Raw genomic sequence first — 25,853 nt, 5'->3', positions numbered from 1 at the left:
AATTTCCCAGAGCCCAAGGTAACCTCTACAAATTGCTTGTTTTGTCTGACCAACAGTCCAAAATTTATAGATATTCAATTCCATATGTTATGAAAAGAGAAAGCAGCAAATTGTATTGTCAACAAATCCCATGATAATAATTGATTCTACTGACTGGTATCATCTGTGTATCCAAATCCTGATATGGTTTGTTCCTCTGTGCTGTAGAGCTCCGTTTTTGCCCAACAACTATTAAAACACATCAGTGAGCCACACTGTTGCACGAAGTGACCTGTTCTTCATTACAACAGTCACGAGTTTATTTTGAGTCCATCCCACACACCACAGACACGCTAGCATTCAAAATGTGCATTATTTCACGGCTGAAAATATTCCAAATTTGAATTGAATCACTCCTTTTTTAGTAAGTGTAGCTGACATAAACAGTGCTGAGCTGCTTTAGGAAATGATTTAACACTTTTAAAAAATTGAAGTCTATATTTGTGACCTATTTTTTTAACAATTTATGTCTTCAGTAGGAACAAATGGGCCACAGAGAGGCTGGAGAAGTCAGAATATACTGAGAGACGGACTGACACATTGTTGCCTTCGGTCTTTCCATGGGATTTGTTGACAACAACATAAAATATACATTACCACCAGCCTTATCCTTAAAATTACTAAATGGTTATCTCAATTGTTTTCAAATTTCTTTGTTGATCGACTAATTAGTTAATCAACTGTAACATTTGCTGAGGTTGGTAGCAAGATTTAGAAATGACAAAGAATAATGACAAATGTGTGTGCAGGTTGTGTTCGCTGTTCTCACCATGCTAGCAAGGGAGCAGCCATCTGAGCTGTTGTGCTGGCCGGTTGACGTATAAACTCCTCCAGGGGGTTTAGGTGGAGGGGGGCCGATGCCTGAGTTACTTATTCCCAAGGAATAGCTCTGTCCCTGCAGCTGGGAGTTCACCATGGTCCCAGGAGGCGCGGGCTGCCTGTCACAGGCGGTGGAGGAGTGAGAGGAGGAGGAGGAAGAGGAGGCAGCAGTTGTGCAGATAGAATGGGTGCTGTTTTGCTCCCCTCCTCCAGCTCGACCCTGGAGGTACGGCATCACACCTGCTGCTGACACCACTACTGTGGCATTGTGGGTAGACGCTGGCACAGACTCCTGGCCCAACTCTGCGAGAGGAGAGGAGAGAAAAAGAAAGAAAACAACTTACAGAGTTGTTAAGGAAAGGAAACTATAGGAAAGACATAAAAAAACAGCATAGAAGAACAAGTAAGGAGAAGGAAATTAAATAGAGGAAAGACGCCAGATAAATGTGAAATGGCTTTTAGTGACGACCATCTGTGTGTCTGTCTCCTCTGGACAGAGACGAATCACTCAGACGGCTGAAAAACAGAAAGCTCAGCCCGACCGTCTCTGTAGAGCCAGTTGTAATATTTGAGAATGGGTTTCCTGCTCATACATCATCACTTATCATGTTTATTTACAGCTCAGCACTCCACACTCCCAATATTTCACTCACTCCAGGGTTTAATAAACACGCATATGTACACACATACATATACACAAGCACATGCATACTGCACACATAAACACAAGAGAAAAACATATTCACAACAGCAAGAATAATTTAAAGATGCACACGCACATAGAAGGTGAACACACACACACACAAACTTATTATAAATCCAATATTGCTGTGACAAATGGCCTCCATAGCACAATAAAGGAATCAGCTCTAACGAGCCTTAAGCTAACAATCCCAGCAGACATATGGTCTTATAAAAGCCTCACATTACAGACACACTGAAAATTGCAAACTCATACACACAATCAAAGAGGGTTACACGCAAACACATACGCGCAACTGCCCGATTTTGTGCCCGACACAGCTTGTGATATATCATTTCCATATAAAAACAACACACAGCTTTTCTCAGCTGGAGATTTGAATTGTAAATGTACTGCGGTTTCCTGAGGATGTGTTGTACTTTAATGTAAAGCAGCGAGACATACAGTAATCTGCAGATGGGCCAACCCTGACACCTGACTTTTAACTAAGGGATATTCCCCTATTTGTTCACATGCATATCACCTTCTTCTTCAGCGTTCATATCCACTATTATCACCAGTTATTTTTTAACATACTCAAGTAGTTTGTTCACACTTTTAGAGTTTCAGACATTCTTACGATTGTATATTTAGAAACTACAACTACTTTGTGGGATACTGATACATCTACATTTACTGCTGGAGACAAGCTGTCTCAGCTTGAGTCTATGTGAGCTTATTTTTTACGACAGTCGTATACTTGTGCAGCTTGTTTATCTTATCAACCTTAACATATTGATATTGGCTTTCGGTTGACGCACACCCAGCGAGGAGGCGATCAAGATTTAACAATGAGTGTGAATCTAAAAAGGAAAAAGTTGTGCTTTTGGTGGAGGAGAGGAGGTGAAATGCTTTTATTCTATCAGCTTTACTTTGACATCAATACCTTAGCGTAATGTATACCTCTTTGCAATCCTGCGGGGTTTTTTTTGACCCTGTGGTCTACAGAAGGCTGGTCATAAAAATCTATTGAAATGAGGATAAAATATCAATTTAAAAACCTTTTAAAGACATTATTTGAAGTTAACATCGATAAATCATTGATAAGTCATTGAAAAGATGATTGAACAGCCTTGATCTATTTATGCCACTTGGTGCCTTTACATGAAGTTGTATGTATTGCTTTACAGCAGTGTGAGATATAAAACTGAATCAAATGTTTTCAGATGCCCCCCACAGTAGTCGATGACAAATGAGTTCGAAGTGAAAGAACAAAACATAAAACAAAGCATTATTTAAAAAAACACTGATAGGAGTCATGCTGTTGGTCTCAATATGGTCTCATTTGTTTACGGTAATAACACTGAGTCATTTGACGAGTGTATAAATACTGGGGCCTGCGCACCTGTAGGGGAGTCTCCCAGGAGGCCTTTCCCCAGCGGCACGAGGCCCGGAGGTCGTAGAGACAAAGCCTTCTGCATCAGCAGTCTGGACGGGTCCCCGAGCAGACTGGAGACCTGAGGAGGAGAGACGTTACGTAAAGAAAGAAGGAGAAAGAAGACAAAGTGAAGTGGAAAAGTTTGTATGAAAAAAGGGGAAAAGGTGGACAGAAGAGAGAATACAGGGGAGAGAAAGGGAGGGACAGACAGAAGAAAACAAAATAGAAATAAGCCATTGATAGAAACACTCAATGCTGTGTAATACAGACATATAATTTAATGACTTATGAAAACAGCGGCTCAGCCTGTAGCAGTCAGCTTTTATCTATCCTACATACACACTACAGAAGAGAACAATAATAATAATAATACATCAAAAGCAGCATAAAAAGTCATTGAGGGGTAGTGAGGGAAGAAAAAAAAAACACACACACACAGTATCTGCATCTGAATTGTCCACATCCAATTTCTAAAACAACATAAAATACTCCAAACATCCGTCGCTGTTGACTTTTAACTTTAATTTCAGCATTAAAAGAAAACACCTGAGACATTTTAAAAGAAAAATATGCAAATTAAGAGGTAGAGGGAGATTTAAAGCAATAAGGTTACGTGAGTTTTGGGTTGTTTAGATTCATTATGCATGAAGTGCTGAAGATGAGAAATGTAAGAGCACATACGCACATGCCCACAACTACTATGTGTTTAAGCCTCACAACTAACCTATGCAAATTTCCACACACACACACACACACACACAAGTGTCTTACGCTGCTGATGCGTTTGTCTTTGATGTGCAGAAGCTGTTGCTGGGCGAGCTGCATATGCAAGAGGTTCTGTAGGACTAGTCCATTACCAAGCATAGCATTCTGCAAGGTAAAGGAAGACACATTATTGTATCATTATTGTACATCAACACCACATGCACACACACACACACAAACACAAAAAAAAATCCCACACAGAGGTTGACATGGTTGTGACCTGGTGTGCTTTTCCCAGTGTGAGCAGAGCCGTGGTGAGAGGAGGTCTGAGGAATGGCAGGCTGGTGTGACGGCCGTACTTCCCTGAAAACAGAAACCAGCAACAAGAATCAAACTGTGCCTCTATTGTGAGTTTCTGTTTTTTTTTTAAGTTTGTAATGCATCAATCAATCATCAGGCATTCACAGGCAGAATTATTTATTGGACAACTGATCCATCAGTCATTTACAGCACATTTCAAACAAACAATCACACCACCGCCTTCTGTGTGATACCGAGCAGAAGTAAAGCAATATTGGGATATTATGTTACCACAAAGCAAATTGCCTCCCTCATATGAACTTTGTCCAGGTTTAAATTTAATTTAGATATTTCAGACACTGTTGAAAATACGCTCAATCAGACACATAAACAAACAAAAAAAGTTTAAAAAAAAATGAATACTAGCAGAAAAATGCAAAATCCAAACTTCTTCAAACAATCTGTCCTTACCAACTGTCAGTGCTACTGACAGTTTCCTCAAAAATAATAGAAGCAGCTTCAGGATCTCAATGGTACTTTCACAATTCGGAAAATATGTGCTGAAAACTATACATGAAATGCAAAACATCAAGAGAGACGCTGTAAACTGTGTGCATGGGATGAGGCAGTTACTGGAAATCAAAACACAATCCCTACAACGTTACGAACTAAAAGGCAGTGGATTATGCTGAACTATAAAATGACTTGACCGAAGCCATAGGAGCGAAATGATTATTGCAACTGCTGACAAAATTTGGTTACTGAAGAAAAATGTCTCTGTATTTTTGCCTCTCTTGGTTCTTCCACCAGCAGTCGGTTTCAGTTGAACATTCTGCTGCTATGGCAACCCCTGCTGGCAGAATCCCAGTGCAGTTGGCGTTCAAAGCCCAGTTCAGACCAAAGATTCTCGACAAGACGAAACCGTTTCAGAAAGTTGCAGTGGTGCGAAATGGCCCGTTTCAGCTCAACTGAAGCCGGCTGATGGCGTTGCCTGTGAGTCAGCCTGTCAAGTCGCCAGTGGCTGTTTTTAGAATGTAATGCACATCGCAGCCAATCAGCTTGTAGCAAAGTCAGCTGGTCAAGTCAGCAAACTGTCAGCTGATCGAAACGGCAGAAGTTTGGTCGGAGGAAAAGAGAGTACAGAGAGTCCTTGCTATGGAGACGATACACCATATCATTTAGTCAGATTTTGCAGCATTGAAAGTAGGTGCAAGTTTCAACTCGTCTCGTTGTGAATCTTTGGTCTGAACTAAGCCTAACTGACATTGTTACATGAAGAAATAAAACTTGGGAGATAAAGATAAAACTGTTTGGTGACAGGAAGTTTACATTAACTGACATTCTTTGACTAGTATGGCTTGTTTTGGGGGATAAAGTGTAAACTCCACAGAAAAGTTACACATATTTGAAGGGATTTGAACGATATAGGAAGGTTTGCCCACATTCACGCATTTTTTAAAAAGATTTTTTGGCCTTTTTGCTATATTATTTGAGAGTAAGTGTACAGAGACAGGAAACATGGGGAGAGAGAGAGGGCTATGACATGCATTTGGGTCCCACAGCCAGGAATTGAACGAGGAACATTGCAGTTATGTGGTATGTGCCTTAACCATTATGTCATCAGGGTGCCCCCATTCACACAGATTTTTAATGTTTGCAAACACTGGTCATAATGCTGCATCTTTCACCTTCAGGTGAGTGCCACCCTATGCCTACACACAGTACACACCTCCTTTCTCTGGCTTTGTGTGCGTGTGTGATACTTCTCTGAATCACAAGGCTTCCTCATAATAAATGTAAGCGTCAATGCTAATGGTAGCTTCCTCCAGAAAAAGTAGATAAAGTTTAACATTTAATCAAGGCCCTAATTTTAGACTTTAATTGTGCATGCTCTTCTTTAGGAGAGCTCCCCCAACTCCCATCTTCTCTCCTTCCTGTTCTCATTTGTTCTACTAACGTCACACGATTTCATTTTAATACCTGATTAGCCATTCATCAAATAATGAAGCCGTCGACGAGGTGATTACAGTATACAGGATAGAGGAGGGCCTTTACAGAGGGACAGACTCTTACAGTGGATATCTGATTACTATCCGAGCCTCCCAAAGAGAAAATACTACTCAAAAGAATGAGTTCGGGAACATTGAAAATGCCTAAGATTATTCAAGGTGTACATACAGATGTGATATACCATTTTTAGGTTGAAGATTTTTAGTTACACATTATCAAGGGAACAGCACCAGCTGAAAACAAAATCTATGCACAATAACACCAAAAAAAGTGCTAGACTCAGCACTGGTCAAAAGCTGCAAATTCAGAATCTGCAGGTTACAGTTTTGTTTTTATTGTAATGTACAGTAAGATACATCTTTTATTAAACTAAAAACTATAAACCAAAAGTCCATGGTCTTCCTCAGCAGATGTCGATGATTCATGTGATTCTGTTTTTCTGATTTGTCTAAATTTCTATATTTGCAACTTGTTGTTCTAAAACATTTTGTCACAGGTCATTCTGATGACAACATTGTATTATATTTTAAAACATTCAATCAGTATGTACTACAGTCCTGTGTTTTATCATCATTTTGCAAGTATAGAGATAGACTTGTGCAGGACAATATTACAGGGAGGCAGGTCCAACCTTTCCTGTGCCTATTACTGTTGTTTTCTTACAGTCACACTTCTGTCATTTGATCGTTGGGTGCTTTCTGCTCTCAGATGTGTGACTTTGCCATTTGTGCCAGACGATCTGTATCAACACTCCTCTCTAGTGCACTCCTATCCATTTCAGCTCTACATACAGTATGACAGGGCAAGCTACGAAATTACCACTTTGCAAGCACAGGGTCAATGCACTTGATCCACACAAGCAAAAACTAGCCCAAGGTCTTCTACACTACATGATATATGCTGATGAGGGTCATTATGTGTAATGCAGTGGGATAAACATAATCATGAAACAATAAGAGAATATATTATAAATTCAGACAGCATCAAAAATAACATCAAAACATTGAGCTGTAAGACAAGAAACCTAAAGATTCAACAACCTGATCCATCCATGCAGCAGTACTTGTCTTACCTCCTCTTTTCCCAGTGTGGTACGGTCTCATGAGGATCTGCAGGGCAGCAGGGTTGGTCATACTGGTCAACAGCTGGGCCAGGTTAGGCTCTGGTAGCAGACCTTTCCTATTACTCAGAATCTGGAAAAGAAACAAATGAAAAAATAAATAAACACACACATACACACAGGTTGGGAGGAAGAAAAGTGAGTGTGTGTTGTACAGTATGTGTTTTGATCTTGTCATTAGGAGCTCCTGATGGCTGCTGTAATGATTACACCAGTTTACATCATCAGGATATGTCTGCTATGTCAGCAGAGGGGAGTCAATCTGGGAGACAAAAGAAAGAAATCTGTTTGAGAAACAGAGGTGGGGGGAGAAGGGAGAGGGGAAAAAAAGATGTGAAAAACAAGACCGTGGAAGAGAGTTGGAAGGATAAAAGGTGATGTCACTTATTTCTGTGCGCAAATCAGGATTTGGCAACATTTCAATCAGTATTTGATGAGTTGCTGGATTGTTTTGTCACTGGATTTAGATTAGGATTCATTTTTGAGTGTTCACATCTAGCAAATAAGACCTAAAGATTTTTAGGGTCTGCAACAAATAGATGAACCCAAAAATCTTTAAGATTCCATATCTGAAAAGGCTTACAGACTCTTGGGGGAAGAGTATCTCTCTAATGTCATTATTTTACCAGTTTATAAAACTTTTATAACAAAACGAGTGTAAAAAACTCATGTAGCTTAAAAAATGCAGTGACCTCATTTAGGATGCTAGTGGCCTGAGGGTAGAAGCTCTTCCTGAGCCTCTCTGTGCTGGCCTGGTGTATCCGGTACCTTGTTCCCAACCGCAGCAGGGAGAAAAGGCCGTTATCCGGGTGGTTGGGATCTTTAATGATTCTCCTAGCCTTATTCATGCAGCGCCTGGTGTAATTATCCTTTAGGCTGTGTGATGACCTGACTCAAGTGGCCACAACAAAAGGGAAACACACCATGTCAATGTTTAACAAAAGATCATTTATTAAATCAAATTAAACACATGAACTAAATATTTACAATATGGGGCGTGGATGTCAGTATAATCAGTAGTGTAGTGAACATGAGTGAGGGATGTGTGTGGGGGGTGTTGTATGGTGCATAAGGATATAAATACAAAGAACTAAAGCAACATAACCGAATCGAAAAGGCGTCTGTGGGGAAGAGGGGAGAGCTGGAGCAGCAGCCAAGTGCCAGAGAGTCAGCCAGAGATTGAGCTGTGCTGCAGCCAAGAATTGAATAACCTGGGAACACCTTAAGGTTGTGCTAACGATCACCTGCAAAAGCAAAGCAGACAACCAGGTAAACTGCGCAGCAAATATAGCACACAATAGATGACACTGCAGGGTCATCACAGGCAGCGTAGAGCACCGCCTTTGTATGTTCACCCGAACGAACCACTCTTTGCAGGGCCTTGCGGTCCTGTTCAGTGCTGTTTCCATGCCAGGCAGTGATGTTCCCGTTAGGATACTCTCGATGGTGCAGGAGTAGAAATTCCTCAGTATTTTAGAGGATACCTGGAATTTCCTCAAGCATCTGAGGTGAAACAGTCTCTGCCTTGCCTTTCTCACCACTGAGTCAGTATACAGCACCCAGGTCAGGCCCTCAGTGATGAGGACACAAAGATACTTGAAGCTGTCTATCCTCTCCATCAAAGACCCGTTGATATTGAGGGGGGCGTAGTTTCTTCCTTGCTTCTTCTCAATGTCAACTATCTGCTCTTTAGTCTTGCTGACGTTCAGGAGTAGGTTGTTGTCCTGACAAACTTGACAATGGTGTTGGAGTTGAAAGTGGCTACACAGTCATATGTGGAGGGAGTAGAGCAGGGGACTCAAAATGCTGCCCTGAGGTGCTCCAATGTTAAGGATGAGGGTAGAAGAGGTGTGTCCACCTACCCTCACCACCTGGGGTCTGCCCGTCGGGAAGTCAAGGATCCACATGCACAGTGAGGTGTTTAATCCCAGATCCTTGAGCTTTGTGACGAGCCTAGAGGGAACTATGATGTTGAACGCTTAACTGTAGTCAATGAACAGCAATCTCACATAGTTCCCTTTCTTGTCCAGGTGAGATAAGGTGGTGTGGAGGATGTGTGCTTTGGCATCTTCTGTTGATTGGGTGGGACGATTGGCAAACCGTGGTGGGTCCAGTGTGCTGGGTAGTGAGGAGCAGATGTAATCCTTGACCAGCTGTTCAAAGCATTTCATCACTACATAGGTCAGTGCCGCTGGGCAGTAGTCGTTCAGGCAGGCTGGTCTTGTTTTCTTGGGCACAGGAATGATGGTGGACTTCTTGAAGCATGTGGGTATGACAGACTGAGCCAGGGACAGGTTGAATATCATTGTGAGCACTGGTGCTAGCTGGTCAGCACATAGTTTGAGGACCCACCCACTGATGCCGTCTGGTCCTGCTGCTTTCTTGGTGATCATATGCTTGAAAGCCCTCCTAATGTCATGCTCAGAAAGGGTGACAGATGTGAAAGGTGTACCCATCCATCCATTGACCTCTGCTTCAGCTGTTTTTGCTTGATGGCTGCCGATGGTCTCAAAACCAGCTCAAAAAGAGGACTGTGGATTTTGTCCCCCATTGCTTACATTATAAGTGCATTTGGAGGGGATCTTCTAATGGCCAGTATGAACAGGAGGAATGATTCCAGCCAGCAAACCTTTTTCAATGTTCATTTGGGCACCTGACTGTTGCTTTAAGACAGACTTGAAAAACTGCAAACCTATCCTTTAACTTGCCAGTGGCTACCATATAAAATATGTCTATTTAGTCCTTCTCACTGTTTCAGTCTGCTTGTTCTTTTTTGTTTTTTTGTAAGTATATGTTTTGTATTTAATGTCTTATAGATTGCGTTCTCAGCACACATGACACACCTTTAGATGCATGTAATTTGACATAACAGGCTGAATTTCCTGGAACTAAATGATCTCTGCTGAAATCAAAAGTTGTACTGTAAGGCACACTCTCAAATAAGAATTCAATCACTCATTAGGTTGCGGAAATGTAATTCAACATGCTCAAATGAAATCCTATTGAATTGGACTGCGTCAAATCGAATGGAGCAGCCCTTGCTCTGGTGGATCCTCCTGGTCCTCGGCACTGACATTACGGCTGTAGCTCTCGCTGGCTGGCCCAAAGACACGGCTATTTAAAACAACATTAGCAGGATGGTGATATTTCCTTCTTGTCTGCCCCTGAGCTACAGCATGACTCCAGCTCAAGTCAACCTTGTTTCCTCCCTGTCACATCCCGAAGAGAGAGCATTACTGATGGGGATGGAGTGGGTTTGACTCCAGCCTGACAGCGAGAGAGGAAGAGGAGAGTGCACACATACTGTACAGTATTTTTGTTTGTTACAGCAAGGAAAATCGGCATGTGTGCATGTGTGTGCGTGAATGCTGGTGTTGAACAAGGCCGGTTGTGGCTGACAGTGTCTTTCAAGGGATGAGGGGAGAGGAGGAGGAGGAGGAGGAGGAAGGGGAGGAGGAGGAGAAGGAGGAGAGCTCTCTCATTTCTTTTCCTTCTGCTGGAGAAAATGTCAGCATGCATCAGTCTGTTTGGCTACTGGCACAAAATCCAGCCACACACCCACACACTAACACACACACACACACACTCACATACCGAGGAGGTAAGGAAGCCGCGAAGAAGGGAAGGCGAGAAGTATCACGTAAGGAGAAGGAGAGAGAAGGATGGAGGGAGAAGAAAAGAGGAGGGAGGAGGATGCCATCTGGTCCTCAGCGTTCACTCTCACATTCACTAACTGTAGAAATGAGAGAATTGCCTCAGAGGAGAACTGTAGCCAGGAGTCGGTCTTGATCTCTTCCTGAATGTCTGATGTTTCTTTTACCGGCTGTACACATTCACTGCAATAATCTTTAAGGAGCCTCAGGGTACTAAGGCAACCTTGCAGTCCTCACAGGCTTAAATGTGTTTCTGCCTCTCTACCTTTTCCTTTCCTTTCTTAACCTTTCCCTTTTCTGGTCTCTATCTCAATCGATGCCCCGTTTTGTTTCACTGAGTCTTCCTCATGTCTCCCTTATCTTCCTTAGCTGATTTATTCAAAAACACATTTTCTTTTCGTCTTTTCATCCCCTTCATTGCAATTCAGACTCTGACCGTTAGTGCTCTGCTTTTCAATCGGTAATTTCAACTCCATTCTATCAGCATCCATCTCAAGGTTACAACCTCTTTACTCGCACCTGATCATTCATCAACAGCTGTGAGTAGCATCACAGAGATTACAAATGTCAGTCGTCTTTCATCAGAATCAAAAGTGGTGGGGTAGCAGTATGAAAGTTAAGAATGAAAAATATTGGGCTAATGTAAGTGTTGGTCAATGTATACAGAACATTTTGTGAAAATTGTGTTGCAGTTTTAAATGTTACAACTTTTAATTGTGGCAGTCAATTAGTTCAATCAGTGTAATTTAAAATACACATTGGACAGGAGTTACAAAGCGAGCTGTAATGATCCTCAATGACCTAAAGTATACCATAAACATGCAAAAAATATGATTTAGGATTTCCATTTAACATAAGTAACAATGTTATAGTTTTTTGTCGATGGGGAGTTCAAGGGAAAACATGCAAAACACTTACTCTGTTACTTCTGACATTGTGAATGACTGCCATTATTAACTTTGGATTATAAAAAAATTAAAATTATATATTATAATTCATGAACTGAATTGCCTTGCATACAGTATCCAGTATTAAGATGGTACTGATCACAATACCAAACTTTTGTAATGCCTGTTCTGGAAAAAGACCACTGAATAATATAAAGTAGGCCAATATAATAAATGACACCTTTTAAGTAAAATACAAAAAACACAAATAACATAAAATTAATAAACATAATACACAAAAATATTTATGAAAAAATATACTTAAAAAAAAATGAAATCACCAAATTGAGCTACATCAATAACATGACAAACTACAGCTTATTGTAGCCCACTGCTTTTGAGACAGAAAGTACTGCCAATTCCATTTTCCCATCTCAAGGAGAATTTGCATTTATCAGACAATTGGTGTATTAACAACCATTATCCACACTCTTATGAGCTCTTTTCCTCTACGAAAAAAAAAAGGCTGTGAGTCACAGAGTCAGAAAGAGACATAAGAGTGTAGAATTCACCACCACATTTAAGTCTTTCCTTGAATGTAAGACAACCCAATTCATCAGATTTCCATTAAAAAAAACAAACTATGCTATATTTTGGGCCAGTACAGTACTCCAAAAAACTGAAAATTTAACTACTCACTACACTGTCTGTCCGTCTCTCAGTCCTATACATACACACACAAACTTATCCTGAACCATGTGATTGATTTTGATTGCAAAAGCATTGAAACTTTCGCTGCTGTGTTCCTTGTCCACTTTTGCATCTAAATATTGCACCTGTGAGTACATGATTATATATAAATCCATGCACCCACGAAGATTAACTAGTACTTTGCTTTTTTCTAGAAATGACTGGAACTCTCACTTGTATTTACATCTTGTGTGTGGAAATCTGCTTTTGTGTATCCATTTGAATGTCTGTGCGTGTGTGTATGAGTGTCATACTGTACTGTGTCGCGGGCTGTGAGTGTGGTTTATTTCAAGCAGCGGGAGACAGTGGAGGAGCCCAATCAGACTATAGAACTATAATTATCATGTCAGTGCCTCTCTGCCACCACAGTACTGTGTAGGAGGGGACACCACAGCTACAAAGACTATTTCAGCCAGAGGGTGTTCATGCATGTGTGCCATGTCAAACCTCAGTGTATCTGAATACTGGATGTGCAATAGCTGGTTGGCAACGACTTCACAGTTAGATGTATCTGTGAGAATGTCTGCTTGTTCTAATGCATGAAAGTCTCAAAAGTCTGATGTACAGTAATGTAGAGCACCAACCTTTGGCCAAACAGTATATGAATTCCAGATTTGATTAAATATTTCTATGAAGATTAGAGGCGTTAGGGTTTATTAAAATTTAAACTGTATTCTTTAATCTTTTTCCACACCCTGTGCAGCAGTGAGATGCTGTGGCCCTGTAGTACCATGTTACATCACTCAGCTGTCATGCTAGTGCAGCTATGGTTGTCCTGCTTCAAAAATCTAGCATGAAGAGCAGAGCAACATAGCTGGCTCATGTCTGATGCTAGACTGTTCACCTCTGCCATAACTGCTGCAATCACCTGTAGGGGTCTAAGTTCTCCAAAGACTCAGTTATTACTGTCACTCCTCTGTCTCTGCTGTGCTTAGCTTGGTGTATCTTTTTGGGGAGAGACAAGTTTAAAGCAGTGAAGCCAAATATAAATTATACATATTCTGCATTCACATAATGTATGAAATGAGTATGATATGAACTCCCATACACACACAAAGGCAAAAACTGTACAATAGTCAGTAAGTTATTCTTTGGAGTCATCATTTAGAGGAATAATACTAGTTGGATGAATGATGTGTGTGCTTTGTTTGTTTTACAGAGTGAGCTTTTTAAACCTTTGACAAGAGGGCAGCAGGTTGTACTGGGTGTTCAGCGGGTGGGAGGCATTATGTTTGATTTGTTCGGCCTTGCTGATGGCTCTCGTTTTGCGAAGAGATGCTATGTTTTGTCAAGTGCTGCAACACATTACTTGCTGTGTTGACTTTTTAAAATATTCTGTTGGAAGGATACCAATCAAGAAAACAGAAGGTTATCCTTATGTGGGTGTTGTACGTCTACTTGAGGCCTCCTGACTACACTCACTCACTCACTCACTCAGTCCTTCAACATTTAGATTGGGTGGTTTGTATATAAATGTGCCGGCCTGATGATCCTGTAAATTCGTGATGGCAATCCCTGATGTTTTGTGTGGACATCATTTATGTATAAGCACATTCTTTAGATTAACATCCTGCATAAATGTTAAAATGGAGCGTAACCTCAAATCCTGATACTGTGTTTATGTGTCTGTGATGATGTTCTGTGCTTCTCTTGCGTGCTTCATACTCACCATACCCTGGGCGGCGATGAGTGCAGCCAGGGTGCTTCTCCCTGAGGTGCCCGGGGTACAGAGTGACAGACGGACCTCCTGTCCTCCCACCAGTGTTCTGTCCATCTCTATCAGCACTGCCTCTGCCTGTTCTGCACTCTCATACTCCACCACACCGAAACCTCGCACTGGGCTGCCCTCATCCTGAGCAAGCTGGAAGACAAGACAAAAATAAAAATCAGCATTCGATTATGACAACTGACTTTTAAAGGGGGCCTATTATGCTCATTTCAAGCTCTATATTTTTTATTCTGGGACTCCACTAGAGTAGCATTGCATGATTCACAATTAAAAAAAAACATTATTTCTCTAATACTGGCCCTTTATACAGCCCCTTAGCTCAGCCTGTGTCTGAAACAGGCCACTTTCACTCCTGTCTCTTTAAGGCCCCGCTCCCGATGAGCGCACTCTGTTCTGATTGGTTAGCTTCCGGAAGCCGCGTCATGGCCAACTTCCACCAGCTCCAGAGGCTACGTGAACTTGTTTTTCTCTGTCTTTACTCCAAATGTCAATTTCTCAAATCTATCCGTACATGTTCGAGCCCGAATCCGATCTGGAATACGAGAGTGGACAGCACAAGCATTCACAGAAACAAAGATTACAGCAGGACATCTTTTTTTGATAAATATTACGCTCATTACCTGCTTATTGTGTGACATAATGGTGTAAGCCTTGTGTGGGAAATGTGCTAAAATGCCAACTGTAGTGTCAGGAAATGATATATAAGCTATAAGGTAATATAGCTGGTAAAATGTTATACTGCTGTCACCAAATAACTGTATGGTATCTCGCTGCACCGTGCGTGCTGTGCCTGGAGCAGAGGACCATGTAAAGAAATCCATCACGAGTTGACATCAGCTTGTCTTGAAAGTGAAAAAAAAATGTTGCAAACCGAGCGTTCAGAGCAGTCTGAAGCCTGAGCTTTCTGCTCACAGGGATTACTTTTACGTATGTTTACCTCATTATTTGAAACTTTGGCGATATTTAATACAACCATCTGACATTGTAACATTTATATATATATATATCAGAAAATAAGGAAATGCATAATAGGTCCCCTTTAAAATTAAGCCTACAGGTTTTTAAATTGCACAATGTTATCCATTCTAATGTGGATGTTGTCAGCTTAAATTTGAAACTGTACAGTACAAATCATGTGTCATGGCATCTGTAAACTGCACATACTGTATACCGGTCTGAAAAAGCAGAGATCCAGAAGTAACACAAGAACACATATTGTTTAATACATTACACTCTTTTGGCGGATTGGAGTAATCGCTGAAAAGTGAGTTTTCAAAGTCAGACATCTCAGCACACCACAAGGCAGTTGGTATTGATCAACCACTCTCAAACTTGTCACATATACGCAAGATGTATTTTGGTCATTTTGTGCTTCAGGGCAAGAAAAGCTTCACTTATTGCGGTTTTTATATAACCAAAAAGATTTATACCTCCACAGCAGCTATGCCTAAAAGAAAAGTTTAATTAAACCTCCACTCTCTCACAGCTTGACGTTATTTAGCTCTGTGAGATCTGTAGTTTGTAACTTGTTACTGGTGCAGAGAATAATATCTGGACTTTGAGGTAATCTCATTATTACAACAGTAGGGTTACATAAATTTAATTGGGTTACTTAAACAAGCTGATACATTTTGCCACTAGTTCACCTGTTCCAGTATCTGATTAAAATGAGTGGACTGATTTTTTGCTGTGTATGTTGTGTTATATTCAACAATGAGGTTATGTTTTTGGTCATGTTTATCTGTCTATTAGTTCAAAGGACATCTCCAAAACTACCTCAGAGACTGTCACTAAAATATGGCACAAGTTGCCATTCCTGGCATCCCTTCTCAGTTTGTACCAACCAGCAACTATTAAGGAAGAAACAGACATCTCTGCCTCATCTATAATTATTTTTTTACTGTAGATTGTTGAACCTCAGCATAAAATGATGAATTGACACTAAAACCTCAAGTGAAACACACATTTTCTCCTTTAACGCTTCACCAGCTTTCCGCAGGAATTAAGAAAAATGCACCACCAGAGGCATTATCACCACTACATGTTTAAATGGAGTGTATGTATTTGAGAGTGGATTTTTCCTTCAATATGTAAGAGGAAATGTACTCACTGATAATCTAATCATCTAATATAAACTGCATGCTGCTTAATAGAGGCCTTCTTTTTCTGACCAGATATGGCAAATGCCTGGAAACACTACTTTCTTCTATCTTTTAATAAATCATCAGGGCAACAGACGTCCCTGCAAACAGTCTCCTTTCTATTTCTGCACTAAGTTCATGGCCCCATCTGGGAATAGTAATATAAGAAAGCTGACTGTTAGAGCATTTTATGTTTCTGAATTCAATGGCCAAAACAATTTCAACCAGAGCAGGCCATCCATGCCACCAAAGTAACGACGGTGATGTACTTCACTCAACTGCAAAGCCAGCAACAAGTCCAAAGTTACCAGCCTATTGCTAATCCATCTATATTGTTTCATGAGACTTTTAGGCTAACAAATGTATTAATTGAACGTAAATTCACACAAACACACCAATAAGAGTTTATGATCAGGATCAAAGTTACCTTTAAACAAGAACCTAAACCCTTCCACTTGCAAGTGAGTGCTTGTGTCTGACAGTATCTGACAGTTTTTTGGAAGTAACTTGTCTCAGCTCCTTTTGTCAAAACGGATAGATCAAAAATGACATGATGTAAGAGATATAGCCTCTTGCACTTCCTGAACTGCTCCAGGGAGTAACCATTCACACACAAGTTTGTGTGTAAAAGTATCAAAAAATGGTGACAGATATGAACTGATTTATAATCTACAGCTACCAATTTAATAGATAGGCTGATGTAACATCTGGCCTCATCTGGCCTCAACATGAAAGGGTGATGGAACAATGTTACTACATTTTCTTTATGGTTACTGGTCAATAAATGGATCTCTTAAGGCCAGAGTGTAGTGCTGACCAGTAACATTACTTCCGAAGAAGATTGACTCTTCTGTCATGAGGGGTCAGGCATTTCCACTGTGTGAGGAGCAGCTAAATAATGCAGGCTAACAGCTTAAAGCTAATGGATGATATTAGGTTATGACATTGGCTAAGAGCTAATGGCTTATGGTTAAAACACACCACTTGATCTATTGTCAAAAGTGGCTGAATTCAATGAAAATACAAAGAAAATTCAGAAGGAGTGCTTAACTTATCTTATCTTTATCTAATCTTAGAAAGGACATGCTCACTGTGTCACTGTTAAAGAATCCGGTAACACATATCAAGTCTAGATTAAATGTTAGATATAAATGATTAGATTAAATGTACGTCATATTTACGGATCTTATTTACGAGACACCTAGCATTCAGACTACAGCTAGACTGATAACTTGGCGGGGATGACATATCAGCAGATATTTGATTATTGAAGATATATCAGTATTGGATTATTGTGGCTAATAACAAGAAATATTAGTACAGTAATGCCAAAGAAATGTTTGATGTAATTTAGAAAGTGTTTCCATTACATTGTTTGTCCACGACAGAGCACTAAGTTAATTTTTCAACTGCAAAATGCCCCGCTCAGCACATATCATGGTCACCAATATTAAAAAAAAACAATAACAAAATAAATTTCAGGGATCCTTATCAAAAATGTATGTTTACAGAGTGCCCTGTTATCTGAATGGTGACTGTGCATGCCACATAACTGCAACATCTCTGGTTCTATTCCAGCTAATGACCTTTGTTGCATGTCATACCCATCTCTCTCTCCCCTTGTTTCCTGTCTGCCTCTTTGCTGCCCACTGTCTAATAAAGGCAAAAATGCCAAATAAATAAACATATAATCTTTAAAAATGTATGTTTACATTGTGTGGAAATGTAAAACAAAAACATTAAAAAAAAAAAACTATCAGCCAATAAATTGTCAGACTCTAAACAGTATCAGCAGGAAAAACATGCGGCATTGGTCGGGCATTGAAACCAATGATTGCCATTATTCATAAAATGTCTACTGTCAAAAGGCAGATTGTCGTTTAGTTTGAATTGATGCACTGATCCAACATCTTTCTAGACAGATTCTGATACCTCAGCTCAGGGTGTCTGACAATACAGAGTACTAATCTGATACCAGTGCTCTTTTTTCCCCACATCTTAATATTGTGTACCTCACTGCGTTGAACTCACATTTTATGTAATTTAATGTGAGGCCAGAGATTATTGCAGCACTAAAAACTAAGTGAGGTGTATCAGAGCATCCCTAGTTTGAATGTACCCGAGAACCCCCAGAGCTCTGCAAAGAGAAATATACAGTACATACAGCCAGCAGAACAGTAGACAAATATGTGATTCACAATGTGTTTCCACATTATTATGGTATTAACACATGAGGAATTAACATAGTTTCACTGAGTCCAATCATGCTGACCCTGACACTCTTTCAACCAACTTCTATAAAGCATTTACATACTCGCAGTGACAGTAACAGCATCTCAAAAACACTTAAGATCTGACAATTTCCAACAACAAATGGTTCTTCTGCTGTGCTTGGCAGAATAGGCTCTCCTCTTGAGGGCAACTCCTTGTTATGAATCCAAGCAGTGAACAAGAGATTCTTCAGCGAGCATGATAAAAACCCCACATGGCTGTACCCAACAGAGCTCAGAACATACAAAGACAAGAATACATATAATGCACAGGGAAAGAGATGTCATGGCATTCAAGGTTAATAAGAAAACAGAACGGAGGACGCCGGGGTGCTGGAAGGAGAAATCAAGCACCAACATTAGCATGTTGCAGGTGGTTTGAGGATACGTGTTATCAGCTGAGAGCAGGCATTAGTTTAGCGTTCTGCCTGAAATGATGTGATGCATTACAAGAACATGATGCTCATTGCCTTCAAAAAATGAAACTATTTAAACTTCTAGACATAATATAAATATTATAAACATCAGCTTGCAGCTGTAGACAAAATATCTACAGCTGCAAGCTAATGTCTCATTTTGTCTATAAAATGAGATTTAGTCTATCGAATTTTAGAAAAAAGTGAAATGCCATCACTTCAAATTGCTTGTTTTGTCCAAACAGTAGAAAGCCAACAATATTTTGTTTACAATGATATAAAGCAGACACAAGCAAAAAAAAAAACAGAGAATAATTGGATTTTGTGCTGGATATTTGACTTAAACGATTAAGCAATTATCAAAATAGATGACTAATTGATTAATCAACTAATCATTTTAGCTCTAAAGAGAGATTTCAGCAATATATATAAAAATGGAATGGGAAAATAGAAGTTTTATTATATATCTTTGGTTTTGGTAGCAATTTTCTTCTCTTTACGTTAAGAAGTCACTTTCTACACTATATTTCATATGGATGCGTAAGTACAGCATACTGCATCAACCAATATTATAAACAGCATTTCCAACAAGGCCCACTAAAGTTTCAGAGGATTTGTGATTGCAATAAAACGTTACTTATCATATAACCACTTATGCAAAGCCATCATATCAGATGTTCTTGTAAAAATGGACAGATTACGAATCAGTGGGAGACAAATGTATTTGTACTTTCTCAGCCTGAGCACTGACGCCTGTTAGCATCAGCGCTCAATCAAGTGGCCCTCCACTTCCTCCCTCCACCCCTCCCTTTCTCTCCTCCACTCATTCGTCTGCTGTTCCCTCCGGTCTGAACACAGGATGGATGGAGGGAACGAGGGAGGAAAATGGATGTATGTGTGGAGGAGTAGGTCGATAGACTATTATAATCAGCATACATTAAGCAAACTGTATGGAAAAGACCTGAACCACTCTACCACTTCAGAGATGGATGGTTAGATGGATGGAAGAGGGGGAGAGTGTGGGAGTGAGGAGGGGATGGAGAGGAAAAAGAACGAGGAGGGGAGAGGAGTGAAGGAGAAAAACATCAGTGATTGATTAAGTGACTGACGAGTGGAGAGAGTGAGGGAGGCTGATGGAGGATATGAGCCAAAAAAGACAGGAGGAAAAGAAATAAAAACTTGACAATCATTATTTTTGTGTGCATGCAACAAATAAGACTGAAGTGGAAGTGGGTAAACTGCTAAACATATATTATATATTAAATTGGATTCAGATTGGATTGTATGCAAATGGCATTCATGCCATCATCAACTTTGTGTGTGTGTGTGTGTGTGTGTGTGTGTGTGTGCACGGGTGAGTAATGATGCAAAGACTGAGTGAGCCTCTCTCTACTCAAAATTTTCTCCAACTGCACTCAGACTATATGAAATATTCAATCTTTATTCAGATCTGCACAATTATGTAAATTTTAAGTAGGTATGTGCCTACAATAAGTGAGTCTTGTATATGCCAGCTGCCTTTTGGTTCTCTCTCTCTTTGTGGTTATGTATGTAACATCTTAATCAGATATGGATTGAACATGTATAATTCTAGGACATTCAATGCAACCACAAAGTAAACTTGACAGGACGGACATTGCTTGAGGATAGCGAGGTACAGCTGCTGGAAAAGGTGAGTTCTTGCCGGACAGAGAACACATAAAAAATTTGAAGTAAAAGATGTTTGTGATACTGAAGGAATCGCAACAAAAAAAAAAGTTTTTTTTGATCGTCATCCAATATTATGTTTGAAATAAAGGTTGGATAAAAGTGTTTTCAAATGAAAGAGGCTAAAAAATTGTTCAGGTCTCTTAACAATGAAAACCTTTTTCATTTGCAGAACATCAGTTCTGCAGACATCCAGCACCAGCACGTATGGACGTCATCCCACCTTGTCTTCAAGGTATGATTTATAAAAAGGGTAATAATTTCATAAATCTGTCACTTTGTGCCATTCAGTAAATGGCACTTGAATCAATCAAAAACAGATCACTCCAGGAGAAATTCTTTTGCATTTCTGTGATGTGTAATTTCCTTGCACTAGTCTAATTAATGGGTTCAAGTTTTCATGGTTTGGCCAAGAGGCTACTGTAAGTTGCACTAACTGAATGTAATATGAGCGAACCATAAGGTCTACTGTATGATGTTTGAGTCAAAGCAGTTTTTTCAGTCATGATGGGTGTGACTTACATTTAAAGTGAGCAGTGTGTCTCTATATGTATGTCAAACTGTGGCCTCCAGTGTAACACTAAATATACTGTATATGTCTGTGATCACTGTATGGTTTACTATTTATATGCTGAACATCATTATTACTGCACTCAGTCTTAACAGATCTAGATTGGATGGACTGATACGTAACCGGCTTGTGTGTAGTGAAGCTGATTAATGAGGCAATGAGGCAGTTGTGTTAACTTTGTTCAGGTCAATTTTTTATATGCCAATGTTCTTACATATTATATTGTCCTTGTTTCTGCTTTTCTCTAGAGTGGGTAATTAGGCTGTCATGGTCCACAATGCTAAATGTCAGCTACAGTACTATGTCACGCCATGTGTACGTGAGAGAAAGAGGGATATGTACAAGAGAGTACAGTATATGATAGCATTAGTCTTTGGTGAACTGAAAATTAAGCTAAGCAAAGGCATTTTTACATCACTTTGTCCTGGCTTGTGCTGCAAAATTACATCACTGGTTTTGACAAGATTATCAAACATTTCTGCCAAATGAGTCAAATCAAAGTGCAGTGGCACTTAAGACATAATGTGAAATTTAGCATATTTTACAGTAGAACACAAGCACCTTCTTTGCTTGTATGGCAGCCTGCCATATAGAGTCATTTTATAGAGAAATACAATTCAAGTATATTACAGTTATAAAAATGCAAAGTCTTCAAATGGCTCTTAGAAAAACCTACCTCCGGTAGTGTGTATGTTTACAGTATGTAAGTGAGAAGATTCGTCATGTTCAACTTTATGAAGCAGTATTTTTGCATCAAAACGCCACACAGAGTTCATTGTGGATTGCTTGACTGACACTAAAAGTCTTCTGTCTGTAAATTTTGTTAAGAAAACCAGTCTAACATCTGCAAGCACAAATGGTTAAACATCAGAAATGTCAAATATATCTAAACATTTCACCAACTTGCCAAGACCTGCAGGAAGTTCAAAGAATTTGGGAACTGTCCATGGTGCTGAATCTTGCTAGCAAAGTTACATTAACACACAAAGACAGTAGATATTTTGGGGGGGGGGGGGGGGGGGTGACACAGCTTGATAATCAAGGTACTGACTCATTAGAAAAACAATGGAAACTTCAGAATGAATCACCTGTGTTTTTTCAAATGTGTGTGTGTGTGTGAGACAGACAGAGAGAGAGAGACAGAGAGAAAAGACACTGAGCTTAGCTAACAGTGTGCCTGACAGCTCTTGACCTCAAGTCGTGGTCCCCAGCCAAGAGATGCTGACTGAGACATTGGCGGGGCAAAGACTCAGAGGAACACCCATGTCACTTTGTGTGTGTCTGTGTGTGGGGAGGACAGTTTAAATGGCTGCGTCAGTTGTCTGAAGCGAGTGATGAGGTCAAGACAGTCCTGTCACAGCTGTCTGTGAAGAAAGGCACATGACCTATTACAGTGACAAGTTTAACTGTAAAGATCTTTATAGAGAGCTGAATGAGTGGGACAGAGTCGATGTGTACATGAAAGTGAGGGAGAGACTGAGCGGGTGAACATGTGACCACCTTTAAAAAGGATATGTAAATATAGAAGTATCTACAGTAGACCTTAAATAAATAATTAAGATGGTGTGATCCCACATAAAACAATTTTACTAAATTGCAGTTGAAATTCACCAAACAACAAATGTTTGAGGAGGATCTTCATTATCATTCTGTGTAGCAAAAGATATAATTAAACATGGCACCTAGAGTTGTTCTCTCTTTGAATAAAACTTTGAAACAAAGTGGGCCAATAACTGTGTCAAGCATCTAAAGATTGTACTTGGAAAAGACTTCAATTAGCATGCAGTGAGTCTGATTGACTTGAAATTTGACACACATATTCAGCTCAATGTGCTTTACAAAAATGCCAACTGGACCATAAAAGTCTGCCATGATGGATTTTTTGTTAATTTGCATGAACTGAAGATCAGTCCAAAAACATGGCCGCCATCGTTCATAAAACTTCACAAAGAGCGGAGTTTAGCAAAATTGACCATAACTCATTGACCATTTGTCCAATCATCATGAATCTTAGTAGATGTCTTCAGTCCATGTGTTATAATAGGTCTACCAAAGTATTTTGAGACTGACCCATAGGGGGCGCCACAGATCCCAAAAACGTGTACCTCAAAACGAGGTGGACAGAATTTCACCAATTGTGGTGCACATGCTCTGGTGGCAAGTATTAACCAAAATTTGAAGTGTCACTCTGATTGGCGCATGTGGGTGTGGTCCGTTCATCATTATCCACCTTTTTATGCCTTTGCTCAATTTGCCATGAGCTGGGATGAGCTACAAACACGAAACTTGGCACCATAACTGGAAATGATGTGCAATTGGCCTGATGGTGCACTATAAGTGACAGCCAAAAAAGTGAAAACTTTGACAGGCCAGCCTCCCAACACCGTGATACACATCTACAATGTGCTCTATAAAAAAGCCTCTTGGACAATGAAGGCCACCACAATGGATTTTTTGCTAATTTACATAAATTGAAAAACAGTAATATGGCATCTACTTTTTGGATTTTGACTATATCAACATCACATTTACTATACCGCCTTGTGGGGCTGAGCTACACAATTCTACTAATTCTACTATAAATGGGCATGATTGGTCCAAAACCATGGCCACCATCAATCAAAAAACTTTGCCAAGGGCTTAGCAGGAAATTGGCCATAAATCAAGTTGTCTTAGAGCAATCCTGATTAAACTCATTGGAGACATCCTGGACTATGTCTTGAACGTATATGCCAAGTTTTGTTAGCCAAGTTGTACTTCAGAAATTATGGCTGAGTGCATTGACTTCACTTTAGACAGACAAACACCTGCAGTGACTGAAATAGGCCAATAATACTTTAGAGTACGCCACAACAACAAAGTGTTGAAAACAGCATAATTATATTGTTGGATTTATTAATTACAATTTTTTTTGGCCCATTGTCCAACAAGGACAAACAAAAGCAAAAATAACCCCTCAGGGTGTCAAAGTAAAATGAAAGAGCAAATTATATCCAAATCAGCATATACAAATAATGACCATATCAAAATACAGTTGCAAATTAAATCTATCATCATAACATCATGCTTCACTAAAGACTTGTGCCACACCATGTAATAACTACATTTTCTAGCACAGCGCATTACTTTGGTATAATCGGACAACTCGATGTATATTATGTGTTAAATTATCAAGTGCTCCGGCACATCTTTAACCCAAATGGGTACAATGTAATCTACAATATAGCACATCTGGTCCAAACAGGAGCTTTACATTCTGTTGTATGCCCATTCTTCACTTGGTTGGCACTAGCTCATATTTCAGTCAATACCCATGTCTACTGAAACTTCTACTCTGAGGATCATTCATTGAATCAGTAATCAATCAGCTATACATGGAGTCTTCAAGTGTATGCCTTTTAAAAACAACAAATTGTGAGGATAAACCACTTATTCATCTTTAGCATAGCAACAAATCAAACATACCACACAACCTGGATCATTTGTAGCTGAAACAGGTACAAAATGGCTTAGTATCATAATAGCACCTTCCAATGCTTTACAGTCACTCCATCACGTATTTACTTTTGCTAATTCTTTTTGGAGGAAAATATTAATTAACAGTCCTGATATAGATTTTCATCAATGAGCTCCCCAATGCATTTACTATATGGTGGACAAGATAAGATGTTATTTACTTATGGACATCTTTGTTGAATTTAGATTTTTCTTTCTTTAAAACAGAATCAAACTAGCTGAAATGACTTTACTCGGCTTTGTGAAGCCTGAAACTCGCTCATTGCTGCTCACGGCTTTAATTTTGAGCGATTGAACTGCTTCCCTCCCTTGAGTGCAAAAAGGTTTGAACCCGCAAACTGCTGCTTGCGGCTATTTTTTTCTATTTCTGTTGCTTCTGAATAAAATAATTCAACTGCGTACATTTTCTGAGCAAAATACAGCTGGTTTCTTTTGTTGTGTTGTTTTTCTTATAGAGTCTTTTTGGATCTTTGTGAAAAAGTGAACCAATAAGGCTTCAAATAGTGAACCAATGAGGCTTTTTTAACCAATGTGGTTAAAAAAAACATCAGGATCTTTGTTTTGAGGATACTTGGGTATGATTAGCTGGAAGTAAATGAAGGTGTGAGCAAATGTAGAATTTAATACAGTGTTATACAGTGTGAATATAGGGGAAAAGGGGTTAAAGCAGTGATGAAATAAATGTTTATTCTGCTCTTGTCAGTAATACATACTGTCCTTAGCTCAGAGGAAAACAGAAATTCAGAAAGAAAGTCAAATATTGCAAAAATGTGAGGCAGAGGTGGAAAAGTTGGTGTATTGATTTTAAAAAATGCAACAAAGTGCGATGGAAAAAAACTGATGTAAACATCACTGAAGTTTCCACTATCACGTTTTCCACATGGTTTTCCATTATTTGAAGTTTGACTGGTGCTCTTAATATGTCAACTTGTTGTTCTTCTTCTCCTGCAATGGTTTAATTGCACCAGACTGGAAAATTAGATCCACCAGCTGTTTATCTCAATGCACCCAACCCCTAATTTTCATATAACAGCAGTGGATTAAAATGTGCATTTGCTAGCATTTTCTTTTGCAGATTTTTGAAAATTTGGTAAAAAAAT

General features: G+C 39.6%; 1 protein-coding gene across 1 annotated transcript in view; it reads right to left on the bottom strand.

The window, feature by feature from the left end:
- The window catches only part of raver2 (ribonucleoprotein, PTB-binding 2), a 100,989-nt gene that overhangs the window by 11,813 nt on the left and 63,323 nt on the right, over positions 1–25,853 (bottom strand). The window contains exons 6-11 of the mRNA XM_044361578.1: positions 14,073–14,264; positions 7,066–7,186; positions 3,964–4,046; positions 3,750–3,848; positions 2,946–3,057; positions 809–1,161 (exon numbers count right to left, since the gene is read on the bottom strand). Of these exons, the coding sequence (XP_044217513.1) occupies positions 809–1,161; positions 2,946–3,057; positions 3,750–3,848; positions 3,964–4,046; positions 7,066–7,186; positions 14,073–14,264 (960 nt within the window). The remainder of the gene's footprint in view (positions 1–808; positions 1,162–2,945; positions 3,058–3,749; positions 3,849–3,963; positions 4,047–7,065; positions 7,187–14,072; positions 14,265–25,853) is intronic.

This window comes from Thunnus albacares, chromosome 9 (assembly GCF_914725855.1).
Source record: "Thunnus albacares chromosome 9, fThuAlb1.1, whole genome shotgun sequence".
NCBI classification, from domain to species: Eukaryota; Metazoa; Chordata; class Actinopteri; order Scombriformes; family Scombridae; genus Thunnus; species Thunnus albacares.
Note: the sequence above shows the minus strand (reverse complement) of the source record. Positions and strands in the feature narration are given on the sequence as shown.